This window comes from Ambystoma mexicanum, chromosome 6q, assembly GCF_040938575.1.
Source record: "Ambystoma mexicanum isolate Mex_15411 chromosome 6q, UKY_AmexF1_1, whole genome shotgun sequence".
In the NCBI taxonomy this organism is placed as follows: domain Eukaryota; kingdom Metazoa; phylum Chordata; class Amphibia; order Caudata; family Ambystomatidae; genus Ambystoma; species Ambystoma mexicanum.
The window spans coordinates 1,588,415,600-1,588,434,973 of record NC_090937.1 but is presented as its reverse complement, the minus strand read 5'-3'; the positions used below and the strand labels follow the sequence as shown (position 1 = coordinate 1,588,434,973).

General features: G+C 48.3%; 1 protein-coding gene across 1 annotated transcript in view; it reads right to left on the bottom strand.

Moving 5' to 3' along the window:
• Positions 1–1,241: 1,241 nt before the first annotated feature.
• The window catches only part of CCT7 (chaperonin containing TCP1 subunit 7), a 144,787-nt gene continuing 126,654 nt past the window's right edge, over positions 1,242–19,374 (bottom strand). Inside the window, exon 12 of the mRNA XM_069632310.1 lies at positions 1,242–1,766. Within this exon, the coding sequence (XP_069488411.1) occupies positions 1,542–1,766 (225 nt within the window). The 3' untranslated portion in view covers positions 1,242–1,541. The remainder of the gene's footprint in view (positions 1,767–19,374) is intronic.

Genomic DNA, 19,374 nt, shown 5'->3' with positions numbered 1-19,374 from the left:
GCTTCCCTATCTGCTGCTTATAATCCTGTTTGAAACCGTTAACATTTTTAATGGAGTACGTACCATACAAAATGAACATTAGTGCAACTATATGTTCGCTTTTGCAGGCAAGTCAATATTCTGGCGTCTGTTTAAAACAGAACGCAGGAGTACAAATTACAAGTTCCTCTACTGGCCACGTAGTTATTCGGTTCTACATATGCATGCACAGCAGACCATTTCCAAGGGTCGAAATAAGGATACGATTAGCAGGAGCTAAAAGCAGCTCCTGTGTATTTGGTATCAGCCAGTAAGCAGGAGCTGCCACTGGAAACCAAGCACTTTATACAGCATGCCACAAATGTAACTCGCACATGAGATTCAACCTACAACTGTCAACTCTAATATGGAACAATATGTATTAACAGGGTTCGAAATTGAGGGGCGCTGGAAGCTATTTAGCTCCTGCTTATAGCCTAGTAGAGCCTTGTTATCTTGGCACCAACAGTTACTTTTGACTCCCCAGAACAACTGAAGCTTATCTATGTGCATCTAACTGTTTGGGACAATCTTTAAATAAATGCATATTACAGGTGTCTAAAGGCGTCTAATGATCTCTTGCCTACCTCTCATGTAGCATTAGAATTACCAGAGTTGACCCACAGGTACAAACTATACATTGGTTATAGGGGTGGGAAAATTCTGAAATGGGGCCCTTCACTATTTTTACTATGGGTTGTGTTCAAGATAGTGTTTTTTTAACTTTGGGGTTGCTTTGTGTAGTTCTGTTAAAGGGTCTCTATTTTTCAGTGTACCGGAGTTGTGCAATTTATTGGGTTGTTCCCATCTAGCAGCCTTTTGCCTTACCTTCTTTGAAGCCAAGACTGCTCTTGCATTGATCCTCCAAATAGTAATGTTGGTCCATCTTGTGGTCAAAATCATGGTTATCCATTAGCTAGCTGTTCTCACACCCTTTAAGAGGGTTGTGGCAAACACTCCCCAACTGCTACAAAAGTCATCAGTGCGATGTAACTCAATATTCTGTAGAATTCATGCCTGACCAAGAACATTAACCGCAGGTGAACAGAGAAGATCTTACTCAGAAAATCAATGTGACCCGACCTACAAGTCAGAGGATTATCCAAAACAGACTAGTGGCTTTGACAATGACAAACTTACTTCCGTTGTGCTTTTATGCTGCTTGAAAACCACCACAATCTCATCTTAAATTACATTTAACATGGCACATATATGGACATCAGTAAACTTGGGAAGTGCTTTTAATATTTATTGTGTACATGTGTATTTTGTACAGTCTTAGAAAATTAATAAATACAGTAACATTTGCCATTTGTCCTTTCCAGTAAATTAACACGTTTGGAAAGGAAATTGTTGAACGTTATTGGAGAAAATTTAGACAAACGCGAGTTTCAGTTGTAATGGTTTTATACAGAGCACTTATATGAAGCTACCAAAGGTACGTAGTTGAGCTTTTCAACATTCAGAAGACAGCCAACATGGTGTGCTGCTGCGGAACCCAAACTTTTGCAGACTTTAAGTGGTTAGTGGTTGTGTGGCCTTCCTCTACCTCGTCCCCGGCCAGCTGATGATGCATCTACTGTGGATCTTGGGTTCTTAATGGTTTCATCGACTGACAAAATAAGGCAGGCAGCCTCAGATGCAGCTGTTAATGCATTGATTCGGACTATAGCTGGCTCCCAGACACAAGCATCGTAATTGTCTGCAATGTCTTCATTGTTGACATCCACTCCGTACCAAAGGCCTCCCTGCAAATACAGATGAAAATTATTTTCTACATCAATTAACAATTTGGTTTTGCATGGATAAAACAAGATTAACAAGGATGGGCACATAGTTAGCCAGGATAACAGCAGATACTTAAGGACTTCCTTCCAAAGAACACTCGAGGGCATTTCTAACCTCTTTCTACCAAGAGGCTTTTTTGTAAAGAATTGCTTCATAAATTTTAGGAGAGTTTGAGCACTACAGGCAACGATTTCCCGGCCTCTACCAATACCAAATAAATAAAGTCAATGATTGCAACAACATAGAGCCTTCTCCACTGACGTTTTAACTCTGGGATCTGCAAACTTTGACTTTCCTCATCTTTTGGTTTACAACGTCAATCGGCCCTAGACGGAGTAGTCTACTAATTGTGCCATTTATTTTTTTATTTTAACCTGGATGTTTGATGAACCGGACATTCATGAAAAGGAAAGATTCATCCATTGATAAAAAGGCATGTATTTCACCTTCCCTGGGAATTGAAGAATCAGCAATTAAGAAAGTGACCTGAACGTAATGAAGAATGAAACTGGGGACTTTGTCACAGGTAGTGTCTACCATTTCCATATTTCCTTCGATTAAAAAGTTAAAAAAGTATCTTCAGCCATGCTATGGGGCTCAGTAGAACAGGGAGCTTATTTGATTCATATAGCGCACATCTAGCTCTGTGATGTGTTGGTCTCTGAAGATGGCGAGGTTCCAGCTAGGTTGAGTGTTGCTTGGATTTGAACATGTGAAAGGCTAGCCAGTGCAGCTACATGGGGGGGGGGGGTGGTGATGTCATTGACTTTTCTTATTCCTGTGAGAGCTGTATTATTTTCAAAGGGGCCATGATGGGATCTAAGACTCCTGCAAGTAGGGCATCACCTATCCAGGTAGGAGATTACCAGTACTTGGACAACTGTTCTTAAGATCAGGGGAGGAAGACAAGCTTGCTTAATGGAGGAACACAAGCTCGTACCAGAAGGCTTATGCCTTGATTTCGATTTAAGATTTGTAGAAGTCAGTAAATTGAGATTCCACGGGGTGAGCATATATAAACAAAGATGTGTGCAATTCGAAAATGTCACTGTAGTGGGTATGAAGTGATAAAATCGCGGCAAAAATGTTGCCTGTACAGAAAAAAAAAAAAGTGGTTTGACCCATTAAGGTGTACCCCATTACACCATTTAAGGGGAGCGGGGGTGTCCCCCGCATCCTTCTCATGGATTGCGGCAGCAAAACCATGGCCTTTTTGCCGCAATATTTTGTCTCCACAGCCATTTTTTCTGCGATTTTAACACATCGAACCCTGTAGTGACAGTGGGCCTCATTACGAGTCCGGCGGTAAAACCGCCTGGTTACAGCCGGACTCTTACCATCCCGCCTCCCCGATTTCCGGAATTACCGGGGCATTACAACCCTGGTGTCCCGGGAATTCGAGGCGGAATGGTGTAAATCCCCATTGAGTCCGATAGGAAACACCGGTATTATCTCGTGATGGTGCCGGTGTTTCCTCGTCCACCTGCAGGCGGGCGGTGTTAAATCCGCCAAGTCAGACCTGGTGGGATTGACGCCTCTGCCTGCAGGAGTCGTGATCACCCGGTATGGAAACAATGGTGGCAGCGGGTTTACCGCCACCGTTGTTTCCATACCGGGTGAGTTGTAATGAGGCCCAGTGACTTAAATCTTTAGTCCCCTTTCCTTCATACTCTTGGGACACCCCACGAAACGGGGGACGGGACAAGCAGAACAGCATGGAGTAAAACAAATCTCAAGTCGCAGTGCCGTTGCACACACTCACGTGGCACCTCCCTCGCACCCCCCTAAACAGCAGCAAGTCCATTAATATCAGCCAAGGAAGCTAATTCGTGGGCAAGGCATATGGCTGGAAGGGGACCAAGGAGTAAAGTACCAGTGTCACTATGGTAATTTTTGCACCCTTTAACATTCTCGGCCTCCTTTCCAACATACTTATGGGAATTGAATTAAAAACTATTTCAGTCATTTAATTTTACCAAAAATGTATACAAGATCCAATAATATAAATAAGTCTTCCTATATAGATTCACACATTTCTTCAGAGATTAAATGCAGAATATAACAAGCATTGGCAATGCCAACAGTTTTGGGTTTCGTGTAGGCATGTGATAGGCACTTTCCAGGCAAAGCCGTTGTGCTATACTAGGGTGCTTTTCTCCCCTCGCAGGATTCTCAAACTTAGGTGGCCCGGTACCAAATACGCATTACTGTTTGCTCTGATTTGTGGTATACTAGGGTGCTTTTCTCCCCTCGCAGGATTCTCAAACTTAGGTGGCCCGGTACCTAATACGCTTTACTGTTTGTTTGCTCTAATTGTGGTAACTTGTGCTTGCCGCTCACTTCCTGTCTGCGTGCTCTCGTTTCGTCTGTCTCCCCCCCCTCCCTCCCTCCCTCCTACTCCATGGTGCTCTCCGTCTCGCCTATCTTCTCTAACTGCTTCTCCATTGACTATCCTGCTCTCCTCACTAAATCTGGTAGGAAAAAGTTTAAAAAGGACATCCTGGTCTCCAACCCAGGCCACCCTATCGCTGACACCTACACTAATGCCTGCTCTAAGGAAACTCTCACCGACATCCTCTTTTTCGTGCCTTCGCCTGACCTATGGACCCTTCATATGGTCTCTGTGCTCTCTCCTTTCTCCTCCTCTCCCATTAATGGTGGCACCCGTTGGGATGTCCTCTTGGCCCCCTTCCGCTCCTCTAAGGCCATCATTAATGTCTACGCTAATGGGACCGTCTTGGTCCAAGGCCCTCAGGCCAACCTTCACCTCTTCGATAGACGCTTCCCACACCTCATCAACTTCCCCTCCTCTCCTGCTGTACCCCCTCCTCTATCCTTGGCTACCTTGCCTCTACCCTCCCTCCCTGCCCCCTCTCGTGCTCCTTCACCTCCTTCTTCAATACCTCCGCAGGGCGTACCTCTGATCTGTACCCCTCCCCGGAAGTTCTTCAAGGATGGCAGCCTCCTCCACATTGCCACACTAAACACTCGCTCTGCCATCAAGCACTCCTCCAATATCTGTCACCTTCTTGAGGAACTGGACCTCGACGTCCTTTGTCTCACTGAGACATGGTTCACAGCCAGCTCTGCCACCAGCTTTGACACACTCCTACCTGACGGTTACAAGATCCTCTCCGTGCCCAGGCCCAACCGTGCAGGGGGGGGTGTTGCCCTTATCTTCCCTGAGTGGATTCCTGCCACTGTCACTCCTACTCCTCTTTTGAATGTCTTGTCTGACGTCTCTCTCTCTCTCTCTCTCTCTCTCTCTCTCTCTCCTAGCCATTCCCTTACCGTGGCTACTATCTATCGGCCACCTGGTCAAATTTCCTCCTTCCTCTCTGAGTGGGCTGACCTCTCCTCCGCACTCCTGTCCTCAACCACTCAACTCCTCTTTCTTGGCGACTAACATCCACCTTGATGCCTCCAGTCCCCCCACTGGTCTCTTTCGTGACCTCTGCGACTCTCTCTCACTCTCTATTCTCCCATCTGGGCCTACTCACTCTGCTGGGCACACTCTTGATGCTCTGATCTCTTCTGACCTTCCCCTCTCCGTCCCTCTCTCCACTCCTCTCTCCTGGAGTGATCACTTTCTCCTATCCTCCCACCTCACCCTCCTTACCCCACAGGCAAAGCCACCCTCTTCACTGCCACCCACCTTCTCGGTCATCCGACCCATGAAGCGTGTGTCAGTTGAGGCTTTCGCTGCTACCTTCTCGCCCCCCCCTGCCCCTTCGGCTGACTCCCACCCTGACACAGCCCTCTCCATGCTCCACTCTGCTATATCTGTTACTCTCGATATCCTTGCCCCCGTCATGAGAATCCGCCTGAAGCCCAAAGCCAAATGTAACTCCTGGCATGACTCGGATCTCGCCACCCTAAAACGCAAGTGCAGGGTTGTAGAGAGGAAATGGCGTGCTTCATGTTCATCCTCTGACAAACTGGCCTGCCGCCTGCTCCAAAGGCAGTACCGGCTCTCTGTTCTCACCAAGAAGAGAGCCCTTATCCAAGCCCGCATCTCTGCGGCATCAAACAACTCCGCCGAACTCTTTAAAATCTGCAAGGAGCTGGCCAACCCTGTTGCAGTCTCTACCTCTCCTGTCCCCTCCCAGGCCCTCTGCACTGCACTGGCCTCTCACTTCATCTCTAAAACTCAGGACATCCTGTCCTCGCTCTCCTCCTTTCACCTCCCTCCCTCCCTCCCTCCCCGGCCCTTCCTCTGGCACTTCTGCGGTCACCCCTCCTCCCTCTTTCTCTGCCTTTCCACCTTTCTCTGCTGACGAGGTTTCCAGACAAGTCCGATCAATGAAAGTCTTGTCTAAACAGGTTCACCCCTGTTCCTCCAAAACTATCAAGGACCACATCGACTCCCTGGCTCCTGCCCTGGCTGACTTTTGCAACCACTCCTTCGCCTCTGGAGTCTTCCCTTCCCCCCTCAAGCACTCCCTTGTGCACCCTCTTCTCAAGAAACCCTCTTCCGACCCCTCCTGCCCGGCTAACTATTGCTCTATCTCCATCACTCCCTTCCTGGGCAAGCTCCTGGAGAAACTGGCCATCTCCCAGCTTAACCTCCATGCTGAATCTGTTGGTAGTCTTCATGACCATCAATCTGGCTTCAGAGCTGCCAGAAGCACGGAAACTGCTCTCCTGAACATCCGTGAAGACCTGCTCTTGAACCTCGATTCCAACACTCCATGTGTTCTCATTCTGCTCGATCTCTCCTCTGCCTTTGACACTGTCAACCATGCCATCCTGCTCAACCGTCTCCGGGAAAACCTGGGTATCACTGGTCAGGCTCTGGCGTGGCTGACCTCTTTCCTTTCAAATCGACCCTCCCAGGTCCAACTGGGGTCCTTCCTCTCCGACATCTTTTTCTCCACCTGTGGTGTCCCCCAGGGATCTAATCTCTCTCCCTGGCTGTTCAACCAGTATCTGGCACTCCTTGCCCACCGCATCGCCGCTCTCTGCCCTAATTTCCAGTGCTATGCGGACGATACCCAGCTCATTTTCAGGCTACCCTCAGCCTCCCCCTCTCCTTCCCTCATCTCTGACTGTCTGCTATCCAAGAATGGTGTGCCGCCAATGACCTCTGCCTTAATACCAGTAAGACCGAGATTCTACTCATTGGTACTCCCACTCCCTCCTTCCCTGCAGCTCTCTGGCCTGCCTCCCTTGGCCCCCTCCCTGCAAGGCAAAAAACCTTGGGGTCATCTTCGACTCCACACTCTCCTTCTCTCCTCATATTTCTGACGTCGCCAAGAGGTCACACTACCAGCTGCACCTCCTCAGAGGTATTCTTCCCTTCCTCTCCTTCCCCCAGAAGCTCACTGTCTCCCGAGCCCTGGTTCTCTCGAAGCTGGACTACTGTAACAGCCTCCATCTTACTCTGCCTGCCTCCACTCTCCGCCCTCTGCAACTCATCCAGAACAGAACTGCGAGACTTGTCCTTGGCCTCAAGCCCAGGGACCGTATCTCTCCAGGACTGAAATCTCTACACTGGCTCCCAGTGGCTGCGAGGATAAAGTTCAAAACCCTCTGCATTGTCCACAAGGCCTTCTGGGGCCTGGGTCCTAAATACCTTCAACTCTCTCTTCCCAAATATCTTCCTTCCCGAGCCCTTCGCTCATCCGCCTCCAATTCCCTCAGGGTTAGCCGCTTCTCGAAGCAACGAGCTGGGGGTAGATCTCTCTCCGCGGCAGGGGCTTCCCTCTGGAACAGCCTTCCTGCCTCCCTGAAACTTGAGGAGAACCATCTCCGGTTCCGGAAGCACCTCAAAACCTTCCTCTTTGCTTCTGCTTTCTCTCTCCCTCTCCCCTGCTGAACAGCTAATTAATTCTTCACTGACACTGCACTGATCCTGCAACTGGACCCAGCCCAGCCACTCTCCACTTGCACCGATGCCCTGGAACCCCTCTGCACTGCAGGACTGTCTCTGTATCCCTACAGCCCCCCCCTTCCCCAGCACTTGTTCTGCACTTACCTCGCACTTGCCACCAGCTGGCCCTATTTATTTATTACTTTACGCCACTTACCTTGTACTGCACTCCCCCCCCCCTCCCCTTCCCCTTGCACTTTTCCCCCTCCCCCACCCCTGCACTTGCGCGATCTGAATGACACCTGGCCTAGTAAGATCGTTGTCTGTCTCCCCTTGTCCCTCCCCTCCCTGCCTCGTCGCGCCTTGAAACACCTGTGTATAGGCGCGTTACAAATACCATATCATATCATAACTGTTAGTAAAAGGTTTGTCTTGGAGCAGCCCTTCCACCATGCTTTTTGTTCTTGAACTTTGTCCTGACTCTTTGAAGTGAATCCTTCAGCTTCACTCCAATGGCCTTTTGCTCAGGTGTTAGTCCTTCAGACTGTCAGAAATGAAACTACGTTTCACTTAGTCTTATTCTGGTTATCTGTTTGGTTAACTTTTTAACATTGCACAATGCATCTTCCAATGCAGTAGAATGGGGGTTCCTTTGTATCACCCTAGACTACAAAGGTATTGTTGGTTGCTTTTAAATCTGCCTAAAGACAAGCTGGTTGCAACAGTTACTATTTCACTATTTTTACTGTATATTTTCGATTTACCACGTTTACCTCGCTTGGCTACTAACTGTGGCTAGTTTCCCCAACATGGCCATGCCACATGGTTTTTCGCTTGTTCTTGCCCATTTTGTCTTTTTGCCTTCTTCCTGCCTTCTCAGGTCAGGAAAATCTGTTGGGTACATTTTTCTAAAGTCCAAGGTAGCATTCTCATTTCTGTGCCAATTCCTTTCAACCTTAAGAGATCCCAGCTCTTGCTGGACTTCAGGACCATGTTTACCCTAGGCAGAGTAAGGAACACGATACTTACCTGTAACTTAACTGTTCTCTAGCATGGGTCTGGCATGGATTCACATGCTCATGAATATTCCCAGTCAGGCTGGGAATCCTCGGTAAAGAAAAACAGTCCAGTTTCATTTCTGAACTGTCTTTCTCCTAACAACCAATCACTGAGCTCTGGGTCATATTGACCCCAGCCAATGACTGCCCTCTACCTAAGCCCCTCCTCTGGCAGCCATCTTCAGATTTGGTAGCACGTTAAGTGGCAATAGTACCAAGAGAAGAACCGCAGAGGGGTAGGCGCCAGCATTCGCATGTGAATCCATGCCAGACCCATGCTGGAGAACAACAGTTACAGGTAAGAAACTTGTTCCTTCTCCAGCATGGAGTCTGGCATGGATTCACATGCTCATGAATAAAGAATACATAGCAGTACACCCATGCACAATCACGGGAGGTGGCAAGGCTCAACATAAGCATCCCTTGCCTCCTGACCAGGCTCACCTTCAAGCGAACAGGTTGCGCAGCACTGCTTGGACGACTCCTCCCTGGAATCCCTGCCGATGCAGTAGATTTTCGTGAAGGTGTGCGATGACCTCCACGTAGCAGCCCTGCAGATGTCCAGCAGGGAGACCCCAGACAGGAACGCTGTAGTAGCAGCGATCGCTCTGGTCGAATGGGCTCGGACAGCCAGGCAACTGTCGGTTTGCCAACCAGTGACAACGGGTCAAGCAGCGGAGAGCCACCTGGAAATGGAAGCCTTGGAGAGGGCCTTCCCATGGTTGACAGGGCCAAAGTTCACAAAAAGTTGCAACATATTGTGGAAACTGTGCGGTCCACATAGAAATTCAGCGTTCTAGCCACATCCAGCAAGTGCAAAGTCCTTTCAGCCGGCGACGAAGGTATCAGAAAAAACACAGGTAAGTAACACCAAGGGCTCGTTTAGATGAAAGTCCGACGGCACCTTGAGCATGAAGGGGGGGGTGCATCCTCAGCACCACCCTTGTGTTGTGAAAAGTCTAGTAAGGTGGCTTACAGGACCGGGCCTGAATCTCACCCACCCGTCGTGCAGAGGTGACAAGGAACGCGGTCTTCCACGGCAAAAACTTCAGCAGCACTATATGTATAGGTTCGAATGGTCGGCCCATGAGCCTAGTCAGCACCACTTTAAGTTCCCACGCCAGAGTCTTCACCACCGGGAACGACCAGAAGCAGTCCTTTGACAAACTCCTTAACCAGACGGTGTGACCATAACTACGACCGTCCCGGAGCTCTGGTGTAGTGGGAGATAGCCGCCAGATTAACTTTGATGGAGGCATGGGCCAGTCCTGCTTTAGCCAACGACAGCAAATACGGCAGTACCTGCAGAGCTGTGACTCGTAGCGGGTTGATCATCTGGACACGGCACCAAATGGAGAACCGCTTCCATTTGTGTCCATAGCATTTCAGAGTAGACTATGTTATGGCCTTGGCAAGCACCTCCTTGCAGTCCACTGGGACATCGTAGAGCCCGAACTCTAACGCTGCAGGAGCCAGGCCTTCAGGTTCAGCGATCCTGGGTCATGGTGCAGAATTGCTCCTCTCTCCCTGGTGAGAAGATCTGCAACCACTGGAAGCTTGACTGGAGGGGACGCCGATATGCTGAGTAGGTCCAGTATTGGGGAGAATTCTCCTAATGTGCCAATTTCCTCCACCTTAGAGACACCCAGCAACTTTGCTGGATTTTGAGGACTTGATTTTTTAACCTGAGAGATTCGGGCCCTCTTTTCCCACTCATGTATTTTAATGTGATTTTGAACACTTCCTTTTGGTTGTGGAGTCAAACTCCTTAAGCATCATCTTTTACATTGTGTCACACAGCACCTTCAGTGTAGTGGCACAGGAAAGGCCTTCAGATTTCCCAAAGGTTTGAATACTTACTCTTGGAAACAGTAGTTGAACCAAGAGCAGTAAAGTGAAAATGACTTTAATTACATTAATAACTTTCTAGACCCAGCACACACTATATTACAATAGGGTGCTGGAGGGGTTACCTAGTATCCCGTTTGTCTAGCTTCTCATGTAAAAAAATGTTATGTTACCATTTCCTCACTGAATGGCTTGTGGCAGTTGTTTCGTTGTAATTACCATGGTGTGCATTTACCGCGGGCTGCGTTCGCAGCTGCAGTAAAGCACCCAAGGGTGCCATTTTTGTCAAAATGGCCCCAGTCTTTTATTGCCATTTCTTTGTGGTAAGGTCCTTCTTGAGATTTACTCTGCACGCCAAACCAGGTATGGTCCCATTGTTCGTTTTGCCTTTGGTGGGATTCACGCGGGAAGCCCGCCTCTTGCTCCAGGGTGTCTGGGGTAGGCAGGAAGTGAGGGAGGTGCCTGAAACTCCGTGCTCATCTCCTAGGAGATTCAAATGCACTCTGATGATTGCCTGGTGACAGTCCGGCAAGGACAGCCACCCTGCTGGGTGTTTGACAGCTGGCTGGAATAAATGGGAGCTTATATAGACTTGCCTATTGACTTTAGCTTAGCCTCTTCCACTGAATGACTCTTATTGGGGATCTAAAAGTATTGGCCTGCTTAATATTTGTGGTCTCTTGTTTGTTCTAAATCTTTTCCTTTGACTTCTTACTCAATGATCCTAAATGTCAGCGATATATTAATGTCCCCAGCACCCTAGCAATTGAAGTCACCTGAGGGGGTAGGAAGAGTCTGGGCCATCCCAAAAGGGTATCTACTGATTTAGAGATATTCATAGAGTATTTCATGAAGTGTATTTGAGTTATATTGCTCCCTTATGAAGGTGGCTTGATAAATATTTGTTTAATCAAGAAAACTTGTGTGTAAGAGTTTATTTGAATACTTGTCACTGAATCTGTATAACTCCCTTACAGCTCACATTGACCCCTCTTGAGATAAGCCTAGCTGTTCAACATGCTACCAACCAAGGGTTGGGTTGCCATTTTCAGGTCAGGGTTGTTGTAGTGCACCCAAAGGGTACTGCATACAATAGTGCCCAACAGTAACTTGTTCCTTCTCCAGCATGGGGTCTGGCATGGATTCACATGCTCATGAAGAAAGAATACATAGCCGTACACACAACCATGGGAGGTGGCAAGGCTCAACAGAAGCAATTACTCTACCTACTCACCAGGCTCACCTTCAAGCAAACAGGTTGTGTAGCACTGTTTGGCCTAACCCTGGACTTCGCTGGAATCCCTGTCGAAGCAGTAGATGCGTAGACCTCAACATAGCAGCGCTGCAGATGTCCAGCAGGTGTACACCAGAACACAGTCGTCGCAGTGATCGCTCTGGTAGAATGGGCTCTTGGACTGCCAGGCTGCGGTCGGTTTGCCAACTGGTGACAATAGGTGATGCAGCCCGAGAGCCACCTAGAGATGAAGCCATGGTTCACAGGACGAAAGTTCACAAAAAGTTGAAATATCTTCCAGAAACTTTGTGCGGGGCCTCAGAACTTCAGAGCATGCGCCACTTCCAGCGAGTGGAGTGCTTCCAGCCGGTGATGAAGGTGATGGAAAAAACACAGGTAACACCACAGGTTCATTGAGATGGAATTCAAACTAAACCTTCTCCATGAATGAGGCGTACATCCGCAACACCACACGTATCGTGGAAAATCATAGGTCGCTTGCAGGACATGGCCTGGATCTCGGCTACTGTTCTGGCAGAGGTGATAGCCCCGAGGCAAGCAGTCTAGTCTTCCATGAAAGGTACGAGAGAGGCTTGATGCGTAGGCTCGAAGGAAGCCCCCATGAGCCTCATCAGAACCACGTTAAGTTCCCATGCCGGGGCAGGCGCCTTCATCGGCGGGAACGATCGAAACAGTCATTTAAGGAACTCCTTGACTAGACGGTGAGACCAAAAGAGAAGGCCATCCCGGAGACCTGGTGTAGCGGGAGATAGCCGCCAGATGCAATTTGGAGGCGTGCGCCAGCCCCACCTTGGCCAAAGACAACAAATACAGAAGGATCTGAGGGGCCGTGGCCCTCAATGGATTGATCATCTGCGACCAGCACCAAGTCACAAACCGCTTCCACTTGTGCCTGTAGCACTCAAGCCTAGACTATGCTCTGGCAAGGACCTCTCTCCAGTCCGCCAGAAGCTCGTACCCACCGAACTCTAAGGCTGCAGGAGCCAGGCCTCCAGGTTCAGCGATCCTGGGTCGTGGTGCAGGATTTCGCCTCCTTCTGGCAAGCAGATAAGCGACCACTGGCAGATTGACTGGAGGCAGCATCGACAGGCTGAGAAGGTCTGGGTACCAAAGCGGTCTTGGCCACGCCGGGGCGACGAGGATCATCTTGCAGCAGCACCGTTTGAGTTGAGCGATCATAGCAGAGGGAGAGAGGAAATGCGTACAGGAACAGACCCTCCCACAGGAAGGAGAACGCGCCCCCCATGCTCACCGGCTGGTCGGACCTGCTGGTAAATCTCCAGCACTTGATGTTCGTCACCATCACAAATCGGTCGATCTGGGGTCTGTCCCACATGAGAAACAGGCTGTCCACTTGATCCTGCCGAAGTTCCCACTCGTGGCAAGAGCGCAACTCCCTGGTGAGTGGGTTGGCAAAAGTGTTTGAAACCACGGCAAGTGAAACGGAATGAAAAACATCCCCTAGGCAATGGCCCAGTGCCACAATTCCTGCGCCTCGAGCGCTGGGATCTGGTACCCCCTGCTTCCTGATAAGTGTGGTGGTATTGTCCATGAAGACCCTCACCACTTTGCCCTTGAGGGACGGAAGGACTCGAGGACCCAAAACACTGCTCGAAGTTCCAGGACATTGATGTGCAGCTCCTTCCCCTCCTGTAGCCACAGGCCTCTGGCGTGGAGACGTCTGGTGTGGGCTCCCCAGCCCTCCAGGGAAGCGTCCGTGGTGACCGTCTCATGCGACTGGGGTGTTCTGGCAATCTGAGTGCCCGGCAATATTAGAACGCACGCCCCACCACCTTATTGCCAGACGGAACCGCTAGTCAAGCACAATCCTGTCGACAATGCTTCCGGACAGCTGGACCCAGCGAGCATCCAGGAATTCCTGGAGTGGTTGCATCCGCAACCTGCAGAGACTGATCACGTACATACACAATGTTAAGCAAAGATTGTATGCAGTACCCTTTGGGTGCACTACAACAACCCTGACCTCCTGGCAATAGGAACCCAACCTTTGGTATAAGCTTGTACTACACAGGTTGGTACAGTGTTGAGCAGCCAGGCTTGTCACAAGAGGGGTCAATGTGAGCTGTAGGGGAGTTAGAGATTCACAGTGACAAGAATCCAAATAAACACTTACATACAAGGTTTCTTAAACAATTATTAATTTCAGACATTTAATATATGTTGAAGAGTAAGAGAGACAGCATGATTGCTGAGGGACACTACATGTAACGAGAACTTACATAGACTTAGAAGATCCTTTAGCAACGCAAGCACTCCTAGGGCCAAGAAATAATTTAAGCCATAGGACTGCTTCTGGGGAACAGAGGCTGATTTTCTGAAGTCTCTCTTGCCTAATCCTAAAGCGCTTGAGGTGCGGGAGGACCCTGGTTCCTTCCTAACACTCCCCCCCCCCCCCGCTTCGTTACTTCTACAGTAACAAACTCATCCCCACCCAACATATCTACAACCCCAGAAATATTAGTTTGTTTTGCGGTTTATTGTATGGCAAGGTGTTTTAGATCCCAAATTGATATGATGCGACCCAATCAATCAAAGTCAATCCGTGTTCTGAACTCCACATTCTTTCCTTCATTTGAACACCTAGATTGTGTACTGCCTCGATGATGTGGGATGGTGACCCAGTCTCATCATCCTCCGGGGGTATAAATGTGCAGCAGCTGCTTCCCAATCATTTACACCCCCCTAGCAAATCCAGCATGTAGCAATTCTGCATAGTCATGAGTCTCAAGGCACAGAGCTCTACTTTGATGGTGTTTAAACCATTCTCCGTGTCATAGGCCAGCAGGACTAGCTCCCATCTGGCTATCTGCACCCACGTGGCGTTAACAGTTGCTTGTACGTACCTCAGGGGCCAAAAAGATGAAAAGAAAGTCTCTGCTGAGCTATAAAGTCGATACTCGTCAGGTATTCCTCTGAACAGTGTACAAGAGTCTTCCAAGACAGTTAGATGATCTCTTCCTTCCCCGCTGTTGAAATCATCCTTTTTCTGGCAGCATACCAAATAGTGTGAGCTGCACATTTTTTCTGCTTCTTTTGGTGCTAGAGTGGCTGCTGGCACCTTGACGGGCATTTCTTCTGCCTTCAGGTGTTCTTCCGGGATTAGTAATAGCACCGAGTGAAGTATGACCAGTGAATGACCCCTCCAGGATGGTGGGAGGTGCAAGTAGGCTTGTCTGAACCCAGTAGTAATCCATCACTGGTGCCGTACCTTATGTCAGGGATCACAAGAGTGTGGTTGCACTGTGTGTTTGCACCAACAGGAACTGTTCCTTCATTGCTAAAACAAAGTTCATAGTCCATATGTATTTGCACTGGCGTATCCATTGTTGCAATCCATGTCAGCTTTGTGACGTATTGGGACCATATTGGCGCACAACGTCTCTACTTGGGTTATTGTTTCTTTGCTGTACTCGATCAGTCATCTGCCGGGCACATCACTGTGATGCCCTGCCATTTGTCGTTGACATGCGATTAACCTCCCAAGGAAAAATATGGTACTTGTAGATACTTGTATTTTATATTGCCATTGCATAGCACTGGGTCTATATCAATGCTCCTCAAATGCACGCTGTGTGCCGGGACTGTGTCCTTTATCCTGCATAGAGCAAGATGTACCAGGCATTGTACCTTTATTTGGGACTGATTGTGGAACTGAAACCTTAGGAGCCCCGGATGCATGCGGGATAAGTGCACAGATTAACATCTTTCATTTATCACATTTCTTCCTGCAGTATGCATATCGGAATACCAGTTCGATGATTCTGAGTACTTAATGTCAGAAATGGTGTCAAAGGCCAACCCCATACATCATTTGTACTTCCAGTTTTATTCGCCTAAGAAAACCTGTAGGGGTGGCTGGTAAAACGTGAGCCATTTTGCGATTCTCTCATCATAGACAGTCATACTAGTTTTTTCCAACTGTCCACCCTACCCCCTTTTTATATGGACACCCCATATAACAGACATACCTTCATACACTCCCAACCACGTTCAGTGTCACACAAAATACTAAAAAGATAGAATGCATAATTCCTAGAACAAATTCCATTCTTTTTAACCTTATCCCTACATAACAGGTTTGAACACGGTCAGGCATCCTTGCTTATCCCTGAAGAGGAGAAAAAAAAAAGTGAGAGACAAGGAAACAGAAGGAAAGAGGGGGAAGCCTTTTCCCACCAGGGCTGGCAGGTCCTGGACCTTCAAAAGTTGGAAAAAAAGGGAAAAAATAAAAATGCGTGCGCCACAGCCCACCACCCTGGCATGGATCCTTTAATAAAGCTTCTTTGGCCATGTCCTTAGTATGTTGATTGAGCTTTGCTGTGTCTCAGGTGCTCGGACATCCAAGAGATGTACCCAATATCTTAACTCCTTCATACGAACGGCAAGAGGCGTACAGATCACCTCATATGGACCTTTAAACCCTGGATTGTTCTATCAACGCACAAAGTTTTTCACGTAGATCAGTTCCCCAGGCAATAATGGTCCAGTTGTGGCAGATCGGTTTGCAGTTGCTGTCCCTTCCAGTGTGTCCTGTCCTTGACTCCAGGGTGGTGCAATCTGTCGAGATATATTTGATAGCACGCGTTTAGTGCTGTTAATTATTCCCTAAATGCCTCTTCTAGTACTGTCGCTGCTTGATGTACATATGACGCTTTACTCACAGGGTATATGGGGGTTTGCATGCGCTTGCCTGTTACGATTTCATGTGGTGTCAAATGGTGGTCCTTACTAGGCTATGTGCATAAACTGAAGAGGGCCAAGGGCAAACAGGCCCATTTATCTTCTCCACAATCCCATTAGCCCGAGGGTGATAAATTGAGCACATTAGATGTTTTATGCCCAATAGCGCTGTGACATGCTGAAATAGCACATTAAAGAAATGTGTGCCATTATCTGACCTCAAGACTTCGTACACGCCCCATCGTGGAAACCTCTAACCAGGAACCGTGCTGCATACTTTGCATCTGGGTGTGTACATGGTCCTGCCGCCACCCACCTAGAAAAGGGGCAAACCACCACAATAAGGTACCTATATCCATTGCACCTTTCCCCCCATATCTACATAATCTATATGCAGTTCATGGAACAGCCCCATAGGGCGAGGTAATGGACCTCTTAATGTCTAATGTCATCCCTGTGCTGAAATTTTGGCATGTCAAGACAATGTATTGTTTTTTTTTAAATGTTCCCCTGAAGGTTTGGCACAAACCAGTCCTCCTGAATATCCACCACAATATGTTGTTTGGAGCGGGGGGGGGGGGGAATGGAGTCGCTCAAATGCCAGAGTGTAAATCTTGGGGCATCACCACCTTCCCAGAACTCAATAAATCAGTGGGAGACTGCATGCCCTCTGCAACCATAGCTCCTTTTCCTCCTAAGGCGCTTTCTCTTGCAACTCTAGAACATGTGATATGGGCAAAGCTGTGTAAGGAACTGTGGTCTTGCTCTCTACTTGGGTGGTCACTGTACACTCTGTTAACATAGTATCTGGGAGATAGGCTGCCAATTTTGCTGCCTTGTCTGCAGCCGCGTTGCCCTTTAAGATTATCTGTTGAATTGGTAAGGTCAGTGCATTTGGCCACTGCCACAGCAGAGAGCCATGATAAGGCTTCAATCAGTTATTCCTACAGCCTTGCATGCTGCCCTCTGAAACCCTCTTCCACTGAGGCAGACCTCCATGAACTGCTGTCGTGACATAGGCTGAGCCCGAGTAGAGGGTGACGCACTACCCACGAGAGGCTCTCAATGAGAGCAACAAGTTCTGCTGCCCGATTTTCTCATGATCAGAACTTCATGCTGCCCCCACACCCCTGCGCACCACTGCCGCCCCTGTGTGCCTCCATCCCATCTCCTTGTCAATTGTTGACCCATCAACATATAGTAGCTCTCCTGTCAATGCACTCCGTCCTTGTATGTAGCAGTCATGAATTTTAAATCAGTGGATGCCTGTCAAAAAAGTGGCTGTATTCACCGTCCTACACCTTACTATATGAACATGAGGTTTGGATAGTATAATCTCATATACAGAGGATCTTCGAGTTGTCGAGGTCAATTTAGATCTTTCCGAAAATGGCGACTAGTGAAGGTTCCACAAACAAGGTAACAGCACACCATGCCAATCGTGGAACATCTCTATCGCAAATGGAGCTGCTGCGAGTGCTTGTTCGCACGCAAAATGTCCCGATAATTGATTTGAGCGTCCCACTAGAATAATCCAATGGCCTGTGGCCCATTTGGGTCAATACTGCCGTCATGGGCCATCCATCAGAGTGGGAAAATAAGGGAATAGTTTACCTGTAACTCCATTTCTCCAGCATTGGTATCTTTCATGGATTCACATGCTTGGAATATTCCCCGTCGTCAGGCTGGGAATCCTCGGTAAATTATATAGACATTTTCCATAGGAAAAATTCCGACACTTGTGTCCCATCTACGTCATTTTGGGCTGCGCACGCCAGCGCCAATAGGACGTAGGGGTATATAGCTCCACCCCCGCGGCTCCCTCAGATTTCAGCCCCCAAAGTAGTATGGGGATCTCTGGTTTGCATGCTCAGGGGAGGCCGGCGGGCGCATGTGAATCCATGAAAGATACCAATGCTGGAGAAATGGAGTTACATTGGATCTTTCATGGATTCACATGCTTAGAATAGATTGTATAGCAGTATCCCCCAACATTGGAGGCGTGTATGCAAACCAACATCACAATAATCAGTGTCCACTTACTATGGCAACACATTACATTATATCATGTTAACCGTAAAAGACACGACACTTTAAAGCAAAGTTGCCGAAGGATGCAACCCCACTTGGGGCTTACCTTATTGGAACAGGTGACGTAGTACTGCCCGCCCCATCTGTGTATCCTCAGCATGTTGCTGTGCGAGACAGTAATGTCGGGTAAACGTGTGTGGTACCGACCAGGAAGCCGCCTGGCAGATATGCCCCAGCGGAATTCTGGACCACAAAGCCGTCGATGACGATGTAGCTCTCGTCGAATGGGCCCTTGGATGCTTTTCTAGCGGCTTTCCGGCCTTGGAATGACAATAAGAAATGGCCGAAGACACCCATCTGGATAGTCCTTGTTTTGAAATCGCTTTAGCCCTAGCCGCAGGACCATAAGCTACAAAGAGTTGTCTCGTGTCTCTGAAGCTTTGAGTGCGATGGAGATAAAATTTTAAAGCTCTTTTCACGTCCAATGTATGGAGAGTCTTCTCTGCCACTGAAGACGGTGTTGGAAAGAATGTAGGCAACACTATAGAAGCGTGTTTATGGAACATGGAAGGTACTTTAGGTATGAAATGCGGGTTAGTGGCCAGCACAACTTTATTACTGAAAAACCTCAAATACGGAGGGTCGACCACTAGAGGTTGTATTTCCGACAGGCGACGAGCAGAAGTAATGGCCACCAGGAAAGCCAATTTCCAAGACAAACATTTTAATGATGTCGACGACATTGGTTCAAAAGGGGGTTTCATCAGGGCTGCCAGTACCAGGTTCAGACTCCAGATCGGAGGAAACTTCTTGGGAGGAAAGGTTCGAAACAACCCTTTAAGGAAGTGTTTAACTAGGCGGTC